This window comes from Crocuta crocuta, unplaced genomic scaffold (genome assembly GCF_008692635.1).
Source record: "Crocuta crocuta isolate KB4526 unplaced genomic scaffold, BGI_CrCroc_1.0 scaffold77, whole genome shotgun sequence".
Taxonomy (NCBI): domain Eukaryota; kingdom Metazoa; phylum Chordata; class Mammalia; order Carnivora; family Hyaenidae; genus Crocuta; species Crocuta crocuta.
This window is the reverse complement of record NW_027532172.1, coordinates 2,768,056-2,791,885: the sequence shown is the minus strand read 5'-3', so window position 1 is coordinate 2,791,885 and position 23,830 is coordinate 2,768,056. Positions and strand designations below refer to the sequence as shown.

Genomic DNA, 23,830 nt, shown 5'->3' with positions numbered 1-23,830 from the left:
CCTGGGGGTTGCCAGAGGGAGAGGCTGGGGTCCCATCACCGGGCCACCCAGCATGGAGGGAATTGCCAGTTGCAGGACAAACCCTGGGGGCAGCTGGTTCCGTGTGGGGTGTCACCACTGCTGCTGATGCTGTGGGTGCAGGGAAGGCCCCAGGCCACGCTGGGGAGAGGGATGGTCCTTGTCTCCTGGTGGGGGACTGGCAGGCACTTTGGCTGGGCTGCTGGCCTTCCACTGACTCCCAGGCCTTCTCCCCAGGCCACTAACTTTCAGAGTTACAGAGCACAGCAAAGGTGGGAGCGGCAGGCTCACCGAGACCATCCTCCCCTGGGTTGGCGGAGACCCTGGGCTGACGCGTGTGGGAGGGGGAAGGACAGCAGCCACTGGCAGGATCAGCTGAAGGCAGAGGCTTTGCAGCAACGGTCCACCCTCTACCATGGGGCTCTTGCAGCCTAGGATCAGGTAGTTGGCCATCACTTTTAATTCTGGCCCAGCAGCAGGTCCTGGGATCTGGTCCCACCCATAGCCCACGGGTAACGTCACCTCAGTTCTGCCAGGGCTCCTTGTAGTCAGGGACTGGCTCACTGTAGGGCTTTATTAGTTCCAATTCATGGACCATGTTCATCCATGGGTCCTTCATGGTTTCCTCTAAAGCGCTTCTCTCACTGGGACTGAGGGTCAGGAATTTCTCTAGTAGGTTTCCAGACAGGGAAAGGGGAACGTGGTATATTCTGCTCAGCACCCACTCTCACAGCTCCCTGAAGTCCTGTCAAGGCAGGGACCTGCTGGTCACTGGACAGTCCTTGTATAGAGGGTGGCTCCAGGCTCCACCCATCCACTGCGAGGCTGTTGTACTTTGGGTGTAAGGGGGTCTACCACAGAAGGTGGTCAGCTTATGGCCGACAGTGAACTGATTGCTGAAGCCAAAGTCTGCAACCTTGATGTTCAGGTCAGCTTCCAAAAGCATGCTCTCTGGCTTTAGGTCCCGGTGGATAATACCTTCCTGGTGGTGGTACTACACGGTGGACGCCATCTGGCAGAATCTGCCTCGGGGCTCCCCTTTTCTCATGCAAGCACGATGCAGTAGGTAAACAAACACCTGTCCTTCGCTAGTGCACTCATGACCAAGTTGAGTCCTTCCGTGGTGCCGGTGACCTCAGGTAGTCTCACCACTCGGGGGTTGTAATTCAAGGCCTTCATGCTCTGGACTTCAAGGAATAGTCTCTGGAGGCTGGAGGAGCCCTGTTGACTCCTGTTAATGACCTTCATGGACGCCTCTGTCCCACTTGGGCTGTGCCAGACCAACCCCACCTGGGCAAAGCTGTCCCGGCCAATGGTCTGGAAGAGATGGTAGTTGTTGAGTGTGGGTCCCCCCGTCACAGGGATGGCTGCAAGGCCCTGCGGCTCAGTGAGTTACTGTCAGCAATACTAACTAAAAGCGTCCCCTGTCATAGGACTAACAAACTAAATAAAGATGGGAAAGGGAAGAAAAAAAGAAAAAGAACAGGCAAGGGAAAAAGCAAAACTGGGGTCAAAAGTCCCTCAGGGCCCCAAACACCAGCTTCCTGGCCTAAAGTAGCCAAAACATGTAGGCCTGGCCAAGGGCTGATACAGAGAGGTGCTTGGGATTTTCTCTCGATGGCTCTTCTTAAAGTCGGTGCAAGAAATGGGCCTGTCAAGCCTGGGGATGATACAGTATTTTTCTCACTTGGGTCTCAGGAACCCTTTACTCTTAAAAGTGTGTGTGGAGGGGGATAGGGAGACACCCCCAGAGGCCTTTTTGTTTACGTGTCTTACAGTAATTGATATTTATCTTACTAGAAATTAAAACCTAAAGGATGCTTCAGTGGCCTTTTCATGTCTAGTTTGGAAATCTGTAATAATTTTTGATGTTTAAAGAAAGCCACGATGTCTATACTTAAAATAATTCCTTTTTCTTTAGACTCTGCATGATCAGTCTCAAAATGATACTGCAATTTAACTGGCTTCACAATAGTCAGTGACAGAGACTCTCCTTGTCTAAACTTGAGTCATTCTCCTCTAGGCCTGGACCTTGCAGCCTGTCCTTGTCTGGCCTGCATCACCCAGTTGTAGCAAGAACCTTGCCAAGTCAGTTTAGAGAGAACTCTCCACCCTCAATGTCATCCCCCACCTTTGGTATCTGTGAAACAAAAGAAAATCTATATTGGTCTCTGTCCCCAGTTCTCCTGGCACAAGCTCCTGAAAGCCTTGTTAATTTCCTAAGTGCTTAGACACTAGGAGCATCTCTTTTTTTAATATTCAGTCTTTAACCCCAGTTCCTGATTCAGGGCTCCTAAATTCCTTGGAATATTCTGGGTTATAGGAATGTCTTGTTCTAATGAGGCAACTCTAGGTGGGCTCCTGGATGACTCCTAGATGGGGACTGTTATCAGAAAGATGCAGCCATGATTAGAAGCTTGGAATTTTCAGCACCATAACCCCTCCCCAATCCTCCAGAGAGGGGAAAGGGGCTGGAAATGGAGTTAATGATCAGTCATGCCTACATGAGGAAGCCTCCATAAAAATCCCAGTAGTATGGCAGAGAGTTTCCATATTGGTGGACACATCCACACTGGGAGGGTGATGTACCCCAACCCCATGGGGACAGAAGTTCTGGTGCTCAGGACCCTCCCAGACCTCACTCCATGTATCTCTCTCTCTCTTTTTAATATTTATTTTTGAAGGAGAGAGAGCAGAGTGTGAGTGGGGGAGGGACAGAGTGAGAAAGGGAGACACAGAGTCTGAAGCAGCCTCCTAGCTCCGAGCTGTCAGCACAGAGCCTGACATGGGGCTCTAACTTACAAACCATGAGGTCATAACATGAGCCAAGGTCAGACACTTAACCAACTGAGCCATCCAGTTGCCCCTCCATGCATCTCTTCATCTAAGTGATCATGTATTCTTTATCACATCCTTTAATAAATGGTAAATGGAAGTGTTTCCCTGTGCTCTGTGAGCCACTCTAGCAAATGAACTGAACCTAAGGAGAGAGTTGTTGGAACTTCCAATCTATAGCCAATCAGTCAGAAGCACAGGTGATATTCTGGACTTGGATCAGCATCTGAAGTGGGGAGGCTGCTTTGTGGGACGAAACCCTTAAGCTATGGAATCTGATGCTCTGGATAGTGTCAGAATTGAGTTGTATTGTAGGACACTCCATTGTCATGGAGGAGTGCTTGGTCTAAGGGGAAAAAACCACACATTTGGTGGAAGAAAAGTGTTTTGTGTGAATAGTAAGGGAGGCTCACAGGTGAAAAGACTGTGGGTTTTCCTCTGTGCCACATCTGACCACCCGGGCTTGCCTGCAGCAAGAATCCTGTTAAATCTGCTTAACTAGAATCCTTCCATTCCTGAGGTTTTTCTTAGTAATTTTCCATCAGTAGATGCTTCTGACCCCAATCCTGCTCCTTGGTTGTAAAACTCCACTTTGTGCTGTACTGGGGATGGGTTCCAGTTCTCTACTGAGGTCTCTTTTTCCCCTATTGCAGTAATTCCTAAATAATTGCAGTAATTCCTGAATAAAACTTGCTTTTACTGCTTTAACTACTACTGTCCAGCTCTGGTTTTCCTTTAACACAGTAGGGAAATATTCTGTTGCATAAGACACAACAAGGTACATTACTGACTTCTTTTTTAAGAGAGAAAGAGTATGCATACAAGCAGAAGAGGGGCAGAGAGAGAATCCCAAATAGTCTCAGTACTGTTAAGTGTAGAACTGACGCAGGAGGCTTGATCTCATGAACCCTGAGATCATGACCTGAGCTGAGATCAAGAGTTGGCCTGCTTAACTGACTGAGCCACCCAGGCCCCCTGTTATCAACTTCTATAAAGCTGAGGGAAAGACAGCTTTCATCATATTTTTATTTCTTATTTACAAATTTTGCCCATACTCTTTGGAGTAGATTCTCCCTTCCATAAGCCAGAGAACTTGGTATGTCCATTGCAGTGTCCTTAAATGTAGAAGTTGAGGGGCACCTGGATGGCTCAGTTGGTTAAGCATCTGACCTTGGCTCAGGTCATGATCTCTCAGTTCATGGGATCAAGCCCTGCTTCAGGTTCTGAGCTGACTGCTCGGAGCTTGCTTGGGATTCTCTCTCTCCCTCTCCCTCTCTGTACCCCCCCTGCTCCGGCTCTCTCTCAAAATAAACTTTTTAAAAATATAAAATATTTGTTGAAAGACAGCAGAGGAATCATTGAAAATATTGACATAAACACGTTATTAATATGTTCAGTGAAAACCTTTATCTATTTAAAAATATATGACTCAAGGAACTTCAGTTAGGTAGAATGAATCAATATTGTTAACCTTTATTGGTTTTCTTAAGTAAATAACTGATCCTCCCAATGGGCCAGACATTGTGCTAAGTACCAGAACACAGAAGCATGGAATCTATCAAATATGACATGGTACCGTGTATTAAAAAATAAAAGTGCAACCTAAGAAATGCCTGGAGTATTGTTTTGCCACCTGTCAAGTATATACGTGCAGACAGGCCAATATCTCTGATGAATATAGATGCAACATTTCTCAATATATTAGCAAACCAAGTTCAACAGCACATTAAAAGGACCATATGCCAAAACCAAATGGGATTTTTCCCTGGGATGCAAAGATGATTCAACACACACAGATCAATAAATATGATATACCACATCAATAAGATGAAAGACAAAAATTGTGTGATTATCTCAACAGATCCAGAGAAAGCATTTGACAAAATTCAACATTTTTTCATGATAGAAAACATTCAAATTGGGTATAGAAGGAATATACCTCAACATAATAAAGGCTGTATATGAGAAACATACAGCCAACATCATACTCATTAGTGAAGGGTTAAAAGCTTTCTAAAATCAAGAACAAGGGGCACCTGGGCTCAGTTGGCTCTGGTCATAATTTCACAGTTTGTGAGTTCAAGCCCTGCATTGGACTCTGCTGTCACCACAGAGCCCTCTTTGGATCCTCCATTTCCCTCTCTCTCTGCCTCTCTCTCAAAAATAATTTCACACTTTCAAATTACCTATGTGCTTAAAAACAATTGTCCCTGAGAAAGGAGTGTTTAACTTATGATGACACCCAATGTGCTCAAGAGTGTTAAAAAATAGTGAACATTTTGGATATAGATAGCAACGTTATGAATATATAGATGCAAAAACCTGATCGACGAATAGCTGGACTTCAAAACAAGTTAACAAACCCTGTTTTCAAGATCTAGAAACTAACCCATACAAGTCAAAAACCTGACAAAATCCATTCTGAAAGGCTTTAGTTAATATTTAGTTTCATGTTATCACATTGGAATGACACTAAGAGTAATCGTGGGCTTGATAGAAGCAGGGAAGCAAATCAGTGATATCATCTTGGACTGCGTTAGTTTTATCATTATATAAAACAAAAAGCTGTCCAAAGATTAGTCCACTCAGGTATTATTGGAAAAGAAAACTGAAAGAGTAAAAATATCCTACTGTGTAATGGGACAGAAAGAAACATCATTACTTACATTAAATATAGAATGTTAACTAAAGGGGCGCCTGGGTGGCTCAGTCAATTAAGCATCCAATTTCGGCTCAGGTCATGATCTCACAATTTGTGAGTTGGCGCCCTGCATCTGGGTCTAAGCTAATCGCGCAGTCGGCTTGGGATTTTCTCTCTCCCTCTCTCTCTGCCCCTCTCCTGCTCACTCTCTCAAAAATCTAGAAAAATTAAAAAAATTAAATATTAACTAAGTTCTAGGGCAGTTCTCCTTTTACAAAGTCTTACAATTATCTTAAGAATATATAACAATATAACCTACAAAATATAAATATCCTATACTTTAAAAAGTAAGCCAAATAAATTGCTGTATCAGAGGACAAAAAGAAACATAAAAGCATTGTTACGCATTTTTCTCATATTGTTTGAGAAACCATGTTTTCTATTGGTACTACCAAATACTACTAATTGCCGCTGTTAATTAGCCCTATTGTGGTTTTGCTCAAACAAGAGCACTTATGTAGCAGGAATAAACATTTCACAATATGCGTAACTTCAAATTAACAATTTTTCGTATTTTTATGTTAAAGTAGTAACGTCGTGTGTATGTGTGTAATCATTACTTCTAGTAATGATCGCTCAGGTGCGTTGTGGCTGTGTTCTGTATGCCTGTCAGCACCGGCCCTCTTTCAGAACCCAAAGAGAGGTACCTCTCCGACGCCGAGACCAACCAAGGAACCCGGCGCCTAACAACCCCCGCCCCCAAGACAAGCCCCGCCCCTTCAGCGTATCCGGGCCTCGCCCCCAGAATGCCGGCGTTTCAGTATTTGACCCCGCCTCCGCAGCATCCAGGCTCCGCCCCTGATACCCAAACAGGCCACTGCTCGGTAATCTAGAACAGGGGCTCCCCTGTTCCGGTTTAGGTGTCATGGTGGGGTCCAGCCCGCCTAGCCTCGTCTTTTCCGGTCTCAGTCCGGCGTGGCAGGGCGGCGGGTGCAGCCTTAGCCTTTTCAAGACTTTTTCTGTCATGGCTACGCCCTAACTCTCCTTCCGGCCCCAGCCTGTCATGGCGGCGCCCTGAGTAACCACTTCCGGTCGCAGCTTCTACAATTGTCCGGCTCTCCTAGCCCCAGCTGCCATGGCAGAGCCCAGGGTTCACCGGAAGTAAACCGTCGGAAGCGAGGCGGTGCCTCTGCCCGGAAGCGAGCGCGGCGCTGGGAAAGATNGGTGCTGCCTTTCCCTGGGCTGCTCTACCCGGCCTGGCTGGGCGCCGCGTCCGCCGGCTGCTGGGGTTGGGGTAGCAGCTGGGTGCAGATCCCCGAAGCCGCGCTGCTCGTGCTCGCCAGCATCTGCCTCGCGCACGCGCTCACCGTCCTCTCGGGGCATTGGTCCGTGCACGCGCACTGCGCGCTCACCTGCACCCCGGTAAGTACTCGGGCACGAGCCCGACCCTCGGCTCGGTCGAACCTTGCGGCGGGTCTCAGTCACGACGTTTGTGTCGGTTCCCACTGCATCCCGGGCGTCCCATTTGCTGGTCCAGAGTTCCCAACGGTGCCCTCTTGGGGGTGGCCAAATCCTGCCCCCACTACTGACTTGCTCTGCGACCCTTATAGAGGTTATTTCCCTTTTTCTGGAATCCCTCCTTGCTGTGGTCATTTAGGTTTTGTAAGGTAATCTCTAGAAAAAGCTCAGCGTAGGACCCGGCATATGTCGCTCTTTGATATGGCTTGTTAATGCTAGCTACCGTACTGTTAAGTACTGGGTTGCTTCTGGAAACGGTACTACTTTCTTTCCCTGTCTGTCTCCTACCTTGGTATTCAGAGTGTGATGCTAGACCTGCGGGGGTGAGTTTCCCCGTATGTGAAGCGTGGTTTGAGAACTCTGTTGTCCAGTGTTTAGAGGCCCTCACATACTACGACCAAAATTAGGTTGAAATGCACATTGATCGTAGCAAGCATTTAAGAGGAGCAGGAGCAATTTGTGAGCAAGTGACTTTAAGTGCTTTTAGTCTCTTTAGCTTTGCCTGCAAGATGAGGTGTGGTAACAGTGAGGACTTTCTTTTAGAACACACTTCTTTTAGAAGCATGGTAGCACTTCTGACCTTTAACCGCTGGGATCTGGATAGGGAGAGCTCCCCTGGGTCAGCAGCTCCTATCAGTGACTGCACCACCGCCCTCTGGGCCTGCCTCGGATGACGCTGCCATGTTTGGAGCCATAGGCACTAAGGTCCAGCCATTCTCCCCTTTGATCCCAGGCGTGTGTCTGATGAAAAGAGAGGGAAAGGGAACAGCATTAAGGGCTGCAGAAAGAGAAGTCTACTTTGACTGCAAACACAGACTGGGTCCTCTTTCTCTTCTGAAAGAATGAAGCCTCCGTATTCCCCACAAGCCTTATGCCAGGGGAGGGGCTCAAACTTATGGGCTTGGTGGCTTCAGGTCAGTACAATGAAAGATTCCAGTGACCAAAAAAAAAAAAAACAGAGGGAAATTGGAGGCAGTGTGACACCACCTGCTCCCCCAGACGTTTAGCTGACTTTTGGCCTGCAGCTAAAAAACGGGACTATTTACTTCCTCTCCAGGGATGGAGAACAAGGAGGAGCTAAGTGACTGTGGGGTTAGGACAGGCAGATCTAGGATCAGAGATCTCAGATGGGGAGCTTCTGGGTTTCAGTTCACCCTTGTGTAAAGTGAGAGCTGTAACACCTACCTCCTCGCGCCACAGTGAGAACCTGAAATGACCGCGGTGTCCCTGGTGTGGGCTGGCCCTGCGTAGTGCCTTGCACTTTTTTTTCCCTGTGGCGTTCCCAGAGTTCATCGTTATGTCTTTGTCGTTCTTTTCCACCTGCTTCAATGTCCACAAATGCCCCAAGGGGCAGGGCCATTCTTCTGAGGGTCACTCTTTGGCACGTCCTGGCACAAGCATACGCGTCGCAGGGGCTGACTGGGCTGGCACAGCAGCAGTGAGCCTTGTCGGCCCTTGTCACTACAGGACAGGGAATGAACAGTTAAGGGAGGGGAGGCACAGCAGTAGCAGGCCAGTGGGCTGTGACCGGGCTGGGCCCATGTGCATTGAGGCTGCATCTCGAGCAGGTGGCCTTCCTGTTGGAGTTAAGCATCCGGTGCTGTCCGTCACTCTGAATTTATGGCAGGAGACTAGCAGCATGGTGAGGCAGCGCCTGTGTCTCAGTGACAGATTGGGGAGCGGACAGGCCAGCCCCCGGAGCCCAGTGGCGTGATCTGCGCCCGGTGGGGGCTGCGCCGCTGGGGGTTGGGAAGGGCTTAGCTGCAGCACTTTGCCCCTCACAGGAGTACGACGCCAGCAAAGCGACCTTTGTGAAGGTGGTGCCGACCCCCAACAATGGCTCCACTGAGCTCGTGGCCCTCCACCGGGATGAGGTAGGCACCTGCTGCTGGGCCCCCCAGCCCCGGGTGGGGGTGGGGGGCCTCGCAGGCGCTGACAGGCACGCCTGGGTTAGGGGCTTCTGCCACACACACGCGCATGCGCGCACACCTGCTCCCACAGGGCGAAGACGGGCGAGAGGTGTTGTCCTTCGAATTCCAGAAGATCAAGTATTCCTACGACGACCTGGAGAAGAAGCGCTTCCTCCCTGTGGCCTTTCCCGTGGGAAATGCCTTCTCGTATTACCAGAGCAACAGAGGCCTTCAGGAGGACTCTGAGATCCGCGCAGCTGAGAAGAAGTTTGGGAGCAACAAGTGAGTGCCAGGCTGCCCACGTGGTGCTCCGCCCACCGTCACAGCACAGCCGCTCGGCCTTGCCTGTGGCCCCTTTCCCATTTCCGTCCCGCCACACTCCCGAGTCAGGGTGCCTGGGACGTGGGCTGGAGGAGATCACCCTTTCAACAGTACATCCCAGGTGAAGATGGCGGGCACCTTTTGAGAAATGTGCTGTAGTCTTGTCTCCCCTGAACTGGCCGGCTGACGGGGACCCTGGGTGGCCCTCCAGTGGGAGCACGTGCAGCTCTGACAGGGAGCCTGGCCCGAAACCCTGGAGTTGGCTGTCGGTCCTCGTTCTGTAATTATTATAGTATTTCTCTGGTTTATTTATTTTTTTAGTTTTTTGTTGTTTTAAAGTTTTTTAATTTATTTTGAGAGAGAGAGAGAACACGTGTGTGCACTCATAAGTAGGGGAAGGGCAGAGAGGGGGAGAGAGAATTGATGCAGGGCTCAAACTAACAAACCTCAAGTTCACGACCTGAGCCAAGGTCGGATGCTTAACTGACTGAGCCACCCAGGCGCCCCTGTTTCTCTTTGTTTTCTCTTAAGTACAAGTTGTCGCCATTGTCCTCGGACTTTTCTCAGCACTTTAGGAAGAGTGGTAAAAGGAATTGTTAGTGATCAGCATGGCTCTCTTTTTTTTTTTTTTTCCCCCCAACATTTATTTACTTTTGAGAGACACAGAGAGACAGAGCACGAGCGGGGGAGGGGCAGAGACAGGGAGACACAGAATCTGAAGCAGGCTTCAGGCTCAGCTGTCAGCACAGAGCCCAACACAGGGCTCGAACCCATGAGCGGTGAGATCATGACCTGAGCCACTTAAGTGTCCATGAAGTCGGACACTTAACCAACTGAGCCACCCAGGTGCCCAGCATGGCTCTCTTTTGTACCAGGCAAGATGCCAGACGCCTTGTACATACTTCCTCTCTTTAGTCACCAAAATCACCGGTGCCAGCATGTGACTGGGAGGGGGCAGAGCTGGGCTTCAGAGCCCCTGTCCCTGCCCCCATGATGATCATCCTCCACCTGAAAAATCCTCAGAACCTTTAGGGAATTCTTCCCTGACTTCATTGCTTTTTAAAAATTACAGATGGTGGCAACAGGTTGGGGGCGGGGCGGTTGGCACCTGGGTCTCTCTCTCTGCCCCTTCCCCGTGCTTACATGCATGGGCATGTGCACTATCTCACTTTCAGAATAACTAAACATTAAGAAAAACACAGATGTGGTATTTCAAACTGCAATAGAATGGGAAGATTGATAAGAAAAGTTTTACCTATTTCCCTGCTTGAGGCGAGCCTTGATGGTGGCCATGGGATGTCTCCTTTCACACCTTCCTGCCTCATGCAGAGTCACCTGACAGAATACGGGATGTGCCCTGGTTGTTGTCGTTTGTTTCTATCACAGTGGATTCTCTTTCTCACATCTAGGACACATCTCCAAGGGCAGGGTGAGGATGACCCAGTCTGACCTGGCTCGTCCCCTGGCCAGGCTGGGCTACCACACGCCGTGCCGTGGAACATACCCTTAAGCCCCACTCCTTGAATTCTTGGGCTTTTATTGAGGGAGTTTGGGGAAAATTTGAGCTCCAGACCTCCCCTTTCAAGATCTGGGTGGGGCTCAGGCCCTGGGGGACCCCACAGTACCCCACAGCCAGGCCTCTTCTGCGCAGCCTCAGGGCCCCCCATCCCATCGTCAGGTGCTTCTTCTCCGCCTGCTGGTCACCCCGCCAGATGACCGGTTCTGTCTTGCGCTAGCCCTGCTTGAGTGAGTGGCTGCCTGAACAGCCTGGTGCTGATTCAGAAGCTTCACCTGGGTTCTGCGGAACAGAGGGCTGGCAGCAGTTAGCATGCTTGTCACAGCTTCGTGGACTGTCCCTCCTGGCTCCTTGTTTCCCAGGGGGCTCCTGAGGCCCCACGCTGTGAACATGATGTGGGGCCTGGTCTCTTGCAGGGCCGAGATGGTGGTGCCTGATTTCTCGGAGCTGTTCAAGGAGAGAGCCACAGCACCCTTCTTTGTGTTCCAGGTAAGCTGCAGCTTGGGCTCTCTCCCCACCCTGCTCCTTGGGCCTTCCACAGCCAGAGCAGTCTGTGTCTCCACACTTGAAAATCTCCCTCTGCCCTCACGGGTCTGAGCCTGTGGCCAGGACAGCCCTTGGTGTGCCTTCCCAGCCTCCGCAGGTGTCTGTCTTCGTGTGCTCCTGCGGATGGCCGGGCGGGGGTGTGGACACACAGGCTGTGCCCTGCAGGTGTTTTGCGTGGGGCTCTGGTGTCTGGATGAGTACTGGTACTACAGCGTCTTCACACTTTCCATGCTTGTGGCCTTCGAGGCCTCCTTGGTGCAGCAGCAGATGAGGAACATGTCAGAAATCCGGAAGATGGGCAACAAGCCTCACATGATCCAGGTGTGGCCAGCAGGGGAATGGGGGGGTGGCGGGGGACGCCTGCTGGTCTTGGGGTGGGCGTGGAGCGAGGGCAGGGTGAGGGCAGCGCTAGGGGTGCCCCTGCATCGTGCCTGCTCTCAAGAGCTGGAGCTGAGTGCACCTCACCTCTACCCAGGTCTACCGCAGCCGGAAGTGGAGGCCCATTGCCAGTGACGAGATTGTTCCCGGAGACATCGTGTCAATCGGTGAGGCCCGGTCCTGGTCTGTCCTGGCGGGAGCCCTGGCACTCAGCTTCCGTCCAACCTTGCCACCCCTTCCTGCAGGCCGCTCCCCGCAGGAGAACTTAGTGCCCTGTGACGTGCTGCTGCTGCGTGGCCGCTGCATTGTGGATGAGGCCATGCTCACAGGGGAGTCGGTGCCACAGATGAAGGTGCTGGGTGGGGAGTGGGGGTCGTGTTCGGTGTTCTCACATGTCTCACTGCCCCACTCGCGGAGCAGCAAGAGGGCCAGGGGCTACGCCGGGGTGCTGTCTAGACACGGCTAGAGGAGGCCAGAGGAGCTGCGGTGCCTAAATGGAGCTGCCAGGTCTCATTAGGGTCTGCACCCTGGACGGAGGGGAGCTGGGTGGTGAAGAGAGAGGCCAAGGTCATCGGGGGTCATCCAGGCCAAGGACCAGGGATGTCAGATTAGGGTGAGTGGAGGGAAACCAGGAGAGCCTGAACCCGAAGTGAGGCCAGTTGTGGAATCCCGAGGAGTGGACACTGCACGTGCTGGCGGGGAGAAGACCAGGTCAGGCTGGGAGCCCTGTGAGGGTCGGAGTGGCTCATCCCAGCCCCACGGGCCCACCCTGAGAGACCAGGGATGGAGAAGGCCGAGGTGAGAGCGCCCTCACCATTCTCTCTTTTCTCTTCAGGAGCCCATTGAAGATCTCAGCCCTGACCGGGTTCTGGACCTCCAGGCCGACTCCCGCCTCCATGTCATCTTTGGGGGCACCAAGGTGGTGCAGCACATTCCTCCACAGAAGGCCACCACGGGCCTGAAGCGTAGGTGCCTTGGGGAGGCCCAGGGTGTCCTGGCCCCACCATCCCCACCGTTCCATGTCTGCTTGGCCATGCGGCAGTCAGGCCGAACAGACACAGTGATGCTGGTTCTGTTTGTCTCGGCAGCAGTTGACAATGGGTGCGTGGCCTACGTCCTCAGGACCGGATTCAACACATCCCAGGTGTGGCCCCTTGTCTGGCTCTGGGGAGGGTGGGCCCCGGGGCAGGAGACAGACAGTTGAGACAGTGGTGCTTACAGACCCCAGAACATCCCCACCACAGGCTTACTCTGACGGGGTACCGGCTAGGGGCAGGGTGCAGAGGCGAGCCCTAGACCAGGCCCGCTGTCCTCAGCTGAGCTTCTGGTGGGGAGCACAGACCGGGAATGGGCTGTTGCCGCACACGTTGGGATGGGCTGTGGAGGCATGCTCGTGAACTCTTCACAAAGATGGTATGAGGGCTGCCTGGTAGAGGTGATGGCCAGACCTCCTGCTGGAAAATTCAGTCCCTCTTTCCCTGACCCCCAGGTTTTGGCCACTGGTCCCTGTAGCCCTTAGCTGAGTTGTAGTCTCCCACATACCTGTGTGATCCCCTGTGTCACGGCTGTAGGACTCACTGGTGGGCCCAGGGCAGGCCCTCTCACCGTCAGCAGAGGGAGAATCTGACCCTGGTGCTCTCAGATGCTGGAGGCGCCCCCCCCCGCCATCAGGAAAGGCCACTCACCCTCTGTCCCTCTAGGGCAAGCTGCTTCGCACCATCCTCTTTGGAGTCAAAAGGGTGACCGCGAACAACCTGGAGACCTTTATCTTCATCCTCTTCCTCCTGGTCTTTGCCATCGCAGCAGCCGCCTACGTGTGGATTGAAGGTATGCACGTGGCCCCTCACCTGTCTGCCGGGCCTTGTCCCCATGGCTCCCAGACTGGAAGGCCCTGTCTCTACAGGCACCAAGGACCCCAGCCGGAACCGCTACAAGCTATTTCTGGAATGTACGCTGATCCTCACCTCGGTCGTGCCCCCTGAGCTGCCCATCGAGTTATCTCTGGCTGTCAACACCTCCCTCATCGCCCTGGCCAAGCTCTGTGAGTGCCGGGGACAGGGCTGGGTGCCTAGCGGGCTGGGGCCCGGCAGAGCACCTGACCCTGGCTCCCCACCTCCCAGACATGTACTGCACGGAGCCCTTCCGGATCCCATTCGCTGGCAAGGTAGAGGTGTGCTGCTTCGACAAGACCGGGACCTTGACTAGCGACAGCCTGGTCGTTCGTGGGGTGGCCGGGCTCAGGTGAGCATGGGGGTCCTGGGGCTCTTGCCCAGCAGGTGGCTTTCTGGGAGCTCAGGGGACAGATGGCATCCACCCGGAACCCCCCACAGTGGACCACAGAAGTCCAATTAGGCAGCAGAGGGGGGTACTCTCTGTGCACTCCTCAATGTGACAGCAGTGTGGAGGCTCAGCTCCCACCCCAAGAAGCCACATGACCCCTAGAGGTGTCTCTGACACGGGCACAATTCGCATGCAGACCAAGACCACGCACCTCAGCCCCCATAGTGATAGGCACAGCAGAGGCCCGTCCCTCATCCTGGCTAGCCAGTCCCAGGAGTCCCTCCACTCCATAACAAGCTGTTTCCTCTCTGCAGAGATGGCAAGGAGGTCACTCCTGTGTCCAACATCCCCGTAGAGACACACCGTGCCCTGGCCTCGTGCCACTCCCTCATGCAGCTGGATGATGGCACCCTTGTGGGCGATCCACTCGAGAAGGCCATGCTGACAGCTGTGGACTGGACACTGACCAAAGGTGAGGGGCTGGAGCTTCGGGCCCAGTTCTCATACCCCTGGGTGGCGGGCGGGCTGTACCCCTCGGAGATGCCTGTGTGTCCAGGCAGGCAGGCATGTAACTGTGATGGTCCCGGAGGTGGGTGGGCACAGGCTCCCCTCTGACATGAGACAGTTCACGCCCATGGAGACTGCCCCACCCTATCAGAAGCCACAGGCAGGGTCCTCTGAGCACAGTTCTCTTGGCATTGACCCTACCTGGAGTGAGGAGACCCCCCCCCCACTGCAGGCCCTGGGTCTGGGGTGGGGAAAGAGGGGTGGAAGGGGGAGGTGGGGGGCTTGGCTGCCTCTTTGGAGCGAAGGCCCTCAGGATTCGTACTTATTTGTTTCCAGATGAGAAAGTATTCCCCCGAAGTATTAAAACTCAGGGGCTGAAAATTCACCAGCGCTTTCATTTTGCCAGTGCCCTAAAGCGAATGTCCGTGCTCGCCTCCTATGAGAAGCTAGGCTCCACTGATCTCTGCTACATTGCGGCTGTGAAGGGGGCCCCCGAAACCCTGCACTCCATGGTGAGCCAGCCCCGGCCCAGGGGGAAGGGGGGCGCGGGGCGGTCGGTGACATCCCCCCGCGTTCCCTGCAGTTCGCCCAGTGCCCACCTGACTACCACCACATCCACACGGAGATTTCCCGGGAAGGAGCCCGAGTCTTGGCGCTGGGGTACAAGGAGCTGGGGCACCTCACCCACCAGCAGGTAAGGGCCCAGGCTCCCCACCTGCTGACCCCTTGTCCTCCCTGCCTTCTGTTCCCCACAGCACCACCGTGAGCAGGCCCGGTTCCTTCTTCCTCTTCCCAGGTCTTCACCTTTAGAGGCCCTGGGTGGCACTCAGTCCTTGCTCCCTTTCTCCTCCACTGTGTGCCCCGTCCCTTATGGGACCCCATACCATCTTGACTCCGGCCATTTCCTACAGAGCACAACCAGGCCCTGCCTCCATCCAGCCTCCTGCCCCTACACCCTTGGATCCTCACACTTCCCCAGGGATCACCAGGAAGCACCTCAGATTCCTGTCTTCAGCCCAGTTCTGCCCCTACCCTATCCAGCCACCCTGTCACTACGTGGTTTTGGGGCACTTCGAGCTCTCATTCACAGCCTACGTCATCACACTGGCCATTGGTTCCTTCCCTCAACTGTCAGTACCTCTCTTTTATTTGCTTCTACCTGGGCCCTCATCCAGTTCGCTTAACACCTGGCAGCTGAGAAATCCTTCCAGGGTGCACACCAGATGGTGGCTCTATGTTCAGAGCCTCCCTGCTCAATGCCAGTCCCTGAGCCTATCTCATTCCCCTGCTTCCGTTTCTCACGGCAGTTAGTTCTCGGATTTCTGTGACTTTATTTTACACCTCTTCTGGTAGTAGGCAGGCTCTGTGAGGGCAGGGGTTTGGGGTTTCTGATAGGAGGAAGAGGGTGAGCGTGTGCTCAGCGATTAAGAAAGGAGGGTCTGACTTTGCTGTCTGCAAAGCTGAGTCACGGGCTCCATGCCCTGCTGTTGCCCACATAGGGATGAAGGCCCCACGGTGGGGGACCACACAGCACTTGCTGAGACCCCGTGGGTTCCTCCCCACTTCTCAGCTTCTGACCCTCAGCTCAGAAGTGATGGGAGGGCGGGTTGTAAGGCACCCCTATGTCCCCACACAGGCCCGGGAGATCAAACGGGAGGCCCTGGAGTGTAACCTCAAGTTCGTCGGCTTCATTGTGGTCTCCTGCCCGCTCAAGGCCGATTCCAAGGCTGTGATCCGTGAGATCCAGAATGCGTCCCACCGGGTATGGCTGCGGCACCCCTCCCATTGGGCCCCAAGGGTGGCCTGGCAGGTGGGAGGGTCTTTGTTCCTTCCAGAGAGGGGCATGTGATGGCAGAGGACAGTCCTCTCAGTGGGGCAGGTGTGAGTGGGTGTCTGGGTCTCAGTGGCAAGGATGTCTTAGATTTCAGCTGAGCTGTATGACGGCTCTGATGCCCACACTGTTCCAGACTTGAGGATGCTTTCGGACCCAGCCTGCACCCGCCCATCTCAATTGCTTCCTTGGCGCCCTGCATCCCTGGGATGCAAGGGCAGTTCCCCCACACCACCCCATCCAAGACGGGAAGAGCTGGAGCTAGGACAGCGGATACGGAGGCACTTCCCAGATTGGTCACATCCATCTGTCCTGTGGTTTCTGTTTTCTAGTTTGGGACTCAGGATGCAGTTTAGGATGTGGGAGGAGAGTGAGCAGTCACAGGTGGTGACGTGAACAGCGTCCACCTGGCCTTCAGCGGTCACAGCCCATCTTCCTATCCCTGGGCTCTAACTGTGAAGGCTGGAGCCTCTGTTCCCCTCTGCCTGGGACAGCTACCAAGCCACAGGCATCCACACCAGTAGCTGGTTCTTAGTTTGTATTACAGAAAAGGCCGTGAGTGTTTTCAGAAGGACACGCATGCATGTGTTGTTTGCGTAAAACACCACCAAGTTGGGGATGGGCTGTTGCCCCTGGAAGCCTGTTCGGCGTTAGGAGGCCCAGACCTCATGCTGTGGCCTTTTCTAGAGGAGAATCAGTCGCCAGGTCTCCAGGCTGGAGTCCTGGACTGCCGGGCCCTGCCCCACCGAGCCGTGTTCTCTTCCCAGGTGGTCATGATCACAGGCGACAACCCACTCACTGCCTGCCATGTGGCTCAGGAGCTGCACTTCATTGAAAAGGCACAAACGCTGATCCTGCAGCCTCCCACAGAGAAAGGTGAGGTGCCGCAGGGCCCTGGTCCAAGAACAGCTCTCTGGTGGCCCACCTGCATGTCAGGCCTGAGAGAGCACGCCAGATGTCATCCATCCTGTGACGCAGGCCTGTGGAACGTAGCCACGCCTCATCGGCGCGCTTGGGCTCTGTGGCCAGGGAGCTCCACACCTGTGTGTCCAGCAGCCTGTGGGCAGCCGCTGGTTCCAGGATCAGTGACGGCTTACAATCAGGGCGGTTGGCTGTCGTCACCCAGCCCGTGTTTGTTCCCCTCACACCTGCCTTGGGGCTGGCAGGCTGCCTGTGCCCAGTGAGGGCTCTCCTGAGTACAGGGATGCCGGCATGGCCAGACCCCAGGCGGAGGGTATGGTGCACGCTGCCACCTTGGTCCTTGTGCCCTTGTTTCCACACCACAGAGGAGGAAGCTGGCAAGGTTAGCTGTTAGGACCCCCACTTAATAGACGAGCATAGAGAAGTAAACTCACCCGCCTCAGTTGCTCAGTGATACTGTGAGGATTTGCACCCAGGTGTCCTGACTCCAGAGTTCATGGCCTCTGGTCATTCCTGAGTAACCACATTGGCTGCAAGTGGGGCCTCAGGGTAGAGTCCATTGAGGGGCACATCCAGCCCCAGCATCTCCGGCTGGTGGGGTATGGGGTCTGTCAGACACCAAGGGATGGTGTCTGGGGAATGACCTGTGTCGGAACGTCACCAGGCTGCACATCAGAGGAGGGTGCAGCTTTGGGAACTGCGCTGGATTCTAGAATCTCCCAGCCCCTCCAGTCTGTGCTGTTGGTCTCAGATCTCAGTCGTCTCTGTCCCAGCCCTGGGCACTGAAGTCTTCCAGAACCCAGGGATCGTAGGCAGGTGGCCCAGAGGTGCCTGTCGGGACTGCTGATTGGCAGATAAAGTGCTCTAACAAAACAGCCACAACAAAAGCCACATGGAGGCTGGTTTCCCTCCTAGCCAACAGCCCAGGATGAGCCACTCAGTGCCAGAAGGCCTCCCTCAGCTGTCCTTGTCACTCAGTGTCCACATCTGGGCCAGCCATCTAGAGAGAGGAAGTGGTTGGCAAGCAGTGTCTGGTCCGAGGAAGTGACTCAGGGTGTCGAGGCCCTAGGAGAGAATGGTTTCAGGCAGACCCCAGGGGCAGGGGTGCCTTGCTCCTGAGGTGAGGCTGTCTGGATTTGAAGCTAGCATGTGGTCTCAGGCCAGTGGCGTGGGCTGTGGATGTGGACCCAGTTGGGAGGAATAAAAGATGGGTGAGGGCAGGAACATGCTTCAGAGAGAGGAGACTAGGACCAAGTATGTGGAGTCCATGTGAGGGGGAGTTCCTGAGCGGCAGAACCCTCCCTGACCTTGGGCTCTGGCCCTGCAGGTCGACCCTGTGAGTGGCGCTCTATCGACGGCAGTGTTGTGCTGCCCCTGGCCAGGGGCTCCCCGAAGGCGCTGGCCCTGGAGCATGCGCTGTGCCTCACGGGTGATGGCCTGGCCCACTTGCAGTCCGAGGACCCCCAGCAGCTGCTTCGCCTCATCCCCCATGTGCAGGTGTTCGCCCGCGTGGCCCCCAAACAGAAGGTGTGTACCGAGGAGGCAGAGGGGCAGGCGGGGCCTTGGGGGCAGCACAGAGCCCTCACTTCGCCCATCTCTGCCCACGTAGGAGTTTGTCATCACCAGCCTGAAGGAGCTGGGCTACGTGACCCTCATGTGTGGCGATGGCACCAATGACGTCGGTGCCCTGAAGCATGCTGATGTGGGTGAGTCCCTCAAGCTGATGGACTGTCACTTCCATTGCTGTTCTGCCAGCACAGGCTTAGGCATAGTGTCAGAGCCACGTCGCTGAGTGAGTTCTGTGAGGAGGCGGTGGGGCGTCGGGCAGGGGCCAGTGAGATTGGGGCTCTGAGGACCTGCAGGTCTGGAAGGGCCACGGCTGTCTGAGGAAAGGTGAGGTGAAGGCATCAGGGCCTCTGGGAGCAGAGGGAGCCAGGGAGATCCCATGTGGATTTGCTCAGGCCCTCTGGCACTGTGTAGGGACCGTGTGGGCACCGAGAGCCAAAGGCCAGAGAGAGACAGGACAAGTGGGGATGCACAGACGGAAGCTGAGGCGTTTGTCAAGGGTTCATAGCTTTGGATTTCCGTCAACAGAATGTAGTCGTCTGGCTGATGTTTAAAAAAAATTGTTTTTAATGTTTTATTTATTTCTGAGAGAGAGACAGCATGAGCAGGGGAGAGTCAGAGAGAGAGGGAGATACAGAATCTGAAGGAGGCTCCAGGCTCTTGAGCTAACTGTCAGCACAGAGCTCGACGCAGGGCTCGAACCCACGAACCGTGAGATCATGACCTGAGCTGAAATCAGATGCTTAACTGACTGAGCCATCGAGGCGCCCCTGTCGGGCTGACATTAAAAAACTGATCTGGCGTACTTGTAGCACTTTCCAAATTCTTAACTGCTTTACTAATTGACTACGATGTTTATCACCTGTTATGTCATAGAAATCACGATCCTTGGCAGTAGACTTTGGGAGTCCGTTCATTTTGATCCCTCTGGTGTTTGGTGTGTTTGGGTTTTGCTTCCTGAATGCAGAAACTCAGAGAAGCTCTCTGAGACACTCGGGGAGGTTGGGCTCCTGTGAGCAGACACCGCCCCCTGCGCTCCGCATGGGGCCTGGAGTGGCAGGCTCCCTCTGGCTGCAGACACAGGCGCACACCTCCCCCCCAGGTGTGGCACTCCTGGCCAATGCCCCTGAGCGAGTCGTTGAACGGCGACGACGGCCCCGAGACAGCCCCATCCTGAGCAACAGTGGAGTGCGGGCCACCTCCAGGGGGGCCAAGCAGAGGTCGGGGCTCCCACCTCCCGAGGAGCAGTTGGCCTCCCAGCGGGTGAGTCTCAGGAGGCGGGCCCCGGCACCGCCTGCTGGCCATGCCTCACCCCTGCCGCCCACCACACAGGACCGCCTGAGCCAGGTGCTGCGGGAACTGGAGGATGAGAGCACACCCATAGTGAAGCTGGGGGACGCCAGCATCGCTGCACCCTTCACCTCCAAGCTCTCTTCTATCCAGTGCAGTGAGTCCCACCCCAGCCCCTCGTGTGCGCGCACCCTAGGCCCATCTGGGTTGGCACCTGTGCCCATGCCTTCTTCCCCTCCCCCACACCCCACAGTCTGCCATGTGATCAAGCAAGGCCGCTGCACACTGGTGACCACGCTGCAGATGTTCAAGATCTTGGCCCTCAATGCCCTCATCTTGGCCTATAGCCAGAGTGTTCTCTACCTGGAGGGTGTCAAGTTCAGTGACTTCCAGGCCACGCTGCAAGGGCTGCTGCTGGCCGGCTGCTTCCTCTTCATCTCCCGCTCCAAGGTGGGCTGAGACTTGGGCAAAGCAGGGGTTCCCTCCCCAGCCTGGGAGTCCCTTTGCCTCTTTGAGCTAGCAGGGTGGGCTGTTAGAGACCCCACCACGTGTCATCCGTTTGTCCTCACAGCAGCTCTCGGGGTGGGAACTGTCATCCCCACGTCCCAGATGAGAATGTGGGGACAGGACAGGTACATGCCGAAACTCCCCGGAGTGGCATACGGTTCCCAGCACTGTCTGCCAGCTGGGGTCTCAGGTGGGCCACACAGAGCCCACAGACAGGGAGAGGACAGATGGGGAAAATGATGATCAAGATCACTCAAAGTGTGTGGTGTCATGAAAAATACGAAGTGAGTCACAGGCCACGAGGTACAGCCTCGTGGTCATTCAGGGGAGCCTGTGTGATGCCTGCGGAACGAGGGGACCGGCCAAGACGTGGGCAGAAAGGTCGTGGATGGGCCCGGGCTGACGCAAAGAGGCCCTGGAGCCTGGAGAGGGTGGGAGGTGGGTTGCATCAATTGTGCACATTCAGCAGGCCCCAGGGAGGGCTTTGGTTTATTCTACAGCAAGGGTGGACTTTACGTGCCCTGTGGCTGCTGTGTGGTGTGTAGGCATTGACTGAGGCTGCGATGACATCTGGGCTGAGGCACTGGGGGACAAGCAGGGCTCTGGGGCCCGGTACTGACTCATAACCTCCAGGATTTGGGGACTGCTTTCTGCACGAGCCCTACTAGGAGGCAGGGTGGGCGAGTAGGCCCAGGGTGAGCCTGGACCCTGACCCCCCACCCTGCTGCTACAGCCCCTCAAGACTCTCTCCCGAGAGCGGCCCCTGCCCAACATCTTCAACCTGTACACTGTCCTCACGGTTGTGCTCCAGTTCTGTGTGCACTTCCTGAGTCTCGTCTACCTGTACAGCGAAGCCCAGGCCCGGAGCCCTGAGAAGTGAGTGCTGTCCCGGCCTGGGGGTGGGGGAGGGGCAGGGTGCTCCCAGGGAAGGCAGGGTCCCTGCGGTGGAGGGCACACACGCAGACACTGCCCTGACCAGAGGCAGGCAGTGGAGTCAGCCAGGCACAGCCCTGGTTCTGCAGGGATGGTGAGAGTCCCAGAGCGGCCCTGTCCCATGTGTTTCTGCAGGCAGGAGCAGTTCGTGGACCTGTACAAGGAGTTTGAGCCGAGCCTGGTCAACAGCACCGTGTACATCATGGCTATGGCCATGCAGATGGCCACCTTTGCCATCAACTACAAAGTGAGGCCCAGCCCGTGCCTGAGTTCACCTTGTCCGCTTTCTAGGCCCCCACAGCACTTGACTGGCCATCCATCTGTCCCCACAGGGCCCACCGTTCATGGAGAGCCTTCCAGAGAACAGGCCCCTGGTATGGAGCCTGGCTGTGTCCCTCCTGGCCATCGTGGGCCTGCTCCTTGGCTCCTCACCTGACTTCAACAGTCAGTTTGGCCTCGTGGACATCCCCGTGGAGGTGAGTGGCCCTGTGGAGTGGACGTGGCCCCAGGACTCGGCTTGGGCCCGACTGTGGGCTTGCAGTTCACCGGTGCTCCCTGCCCCTGCAGTTCAAGCTGGTCATCGCCCAGGTCCTGCTCCTAGACTTCTGCCTAGCGCTCCTGGCCGACCGTGTCCTGCAGTTCTTCCTGGGGACCCCGAAGCTGAAAGTGCCTTCCTGAGATGGCGGTGCCGGCACCTGCTGCCCGTGTTGGTGCCGTCGGGCGGAAGCCCCAAGAGGGAACACTGCCCCCGTGGCAAGGCTGGCTCGGCCTCGCCACCAGGACTGATCTGAGCTGGGACATCCCCCATCCCCCACAGCCATCTAAGGGCCTGGATGGCAGAACCAGCCCTGGGCTGGCACCTTTGGTAAATAAAGCCGTATTCATGATTTTAAGAAGCCCTGTCTCTACCTCTGTCTGCACCACAGAAGGCATTGTGGGGCTGGGCGGTCATTGAGTAGGGTCCTGGCACCCTCCCCAAGAGCCATGAGGTTATTACTGACAGCCTCTATAATACATTCAGCACTTAGAAGGGCCAAGCTCCAAATCCAGAGAGTTGTGCGTATTTCCTAATTTGACAAACACCTCCATATTTCTGTGGTCTCAGCTTCATGTATTAGTCCCTTAGGCATGGGGGGGGAGGTGCGGCGGCGGAGTTTGGGGATCAATGGCATTTTCAATAATATGTAAAATAACACCGTGCCTTTCTCTCATGTCTTAGATGGGGGGAAGTTCAATCCGAATCATTGCAAATACTAGCTCGGGTCACACTCGTTGGGGTCCTGTGCCACACAAGTGCCATTACCATCTCATGTAACAGCCCAGCTCTGCACCTGGCTCAGCCCTTGAACTGACCCTGTCCTTCCTTTCAAAGGGCACTCACTCATTGCAACTCAGGAATTGTGAAGTAGGCAGCATGAGAGCAGAGTCCTGGCCAGTGGAGATTTCTTAACCTTCTCAACAGCCAAAAACCTTAGGAAGTAAAAGTCCTAAACGTGATGTCTTTCTTTCCAGCTAGAAATTCCACTGAGTACAGGGTATGGGTGCATTTTTATAACTTTGATAAGCCGCACGTGAGGACCTACAGCCAGGGGACCCAGTCCCAGGCTTCTTTGATAACCTCTGCCTCCCTGCTGATTATCAGTGAGGGGCTCACGGCCGTTTACCATCTTCACCTTTTCTCTGTCCTCAGCAGGATGGCCCACAGCCCAGGGAAAACCCTGGGATCCAAAGCAGGGAAAGGGTGGTGGACCAGCTACGAATGCCTGTGAGCATCACATGGGCCCTGAGCACAGACAAAAGCGTATGCAAGTGTAGGGGTGCCAGACCCCACCAGGCAGAGGGGCCATTGTAATCATTCGGAGTCCTTGAGATGATTTGAGGCCATCCAGTGGCGACCACTCTACTTAGGATTTGTTGGGAATGATTCTTGGGGTGCTTCGGGTGGAGGTCACAGACCCCGTGAGAGAGGTGCTGGGGTGCTTCTGGCTGTACTGTAATTGGCTTCAAGAGCCTGATCCAGCTTTCAAGGTCACTCCGGGTGCCCCAAACCAGGGGTCTCCAGCCCCTCTAGCATTGGGGGACTTCAGATCCACTGGAATAGGTCCCAGCATCAGGCCTCTCCACCAGAGGGTCCAAGGCTCTGTGGAGCCTGGGTGGGTTCAGGGGTCCAAGGACCCTGGGCAGGGAAGTCCCTGGGTCATGGAGTGTGGAAGATTCAGGGGCAGGAGGCCAGGACCAAAGAGTGTGCTGGGGCTTTGGGGCCATGCCAAGATCTGGCGAGGAGAACCCTGGCTGGGATGGAGTCGAGGGGT

The 23,830-nt window shown here is 54.8% G+C and overlaps 1 protein-coding gene across 1 annotated transcript; it reads left to right on the top strand.

The window, feature by feature from the left end:
* Positions 1–1,344: 1,344 nt before the first annotated feature.
* On the top strand, positions 1,345–22,414 carry ATP13A1 (ATPase 13A1). Its single transcript, XM_077777025.1, has 27 exons — positions 1,345–1,405; positions 6,552–6,916; positions 8,797–8,886; positions 9,014–9,204; positions 11,176–11,248; positions 11,471–11,626; positions 11,781–11,850; positions 11,929–12,035; positions 12,519–12,648; positions 12,772–12,827; positions 13,384–13,510; positions 13,587–13,724; positions 13,804–13,924; positions 14,278–14,435; positions 14,807–14,982; positions 15,054–15,164; positions 16,107–16,232; positions 17,069–17,177; positions 18,550–18,749; positions 18,832–18,928; positions 19,891–20,051; positions 20,121–20,235; positions 20,332–20,528; positions 21,319–21,461; positions 21,654–21,765; positions 21,851–21,994; positions 22,086–22,414. Exons 1-27 carry the CDS (start codon positions 1,345–1,347, stop codon positions 22,194–22,196), a joined length of 3,645 nt encoding a protein of 1,214 aa, XP_077633151.1. The 3' UTR covers positions 22,197–22,414.
* The last annotated feature ends 1,416 nt before the right edge of the window (positions 22,415–23,830 follow it).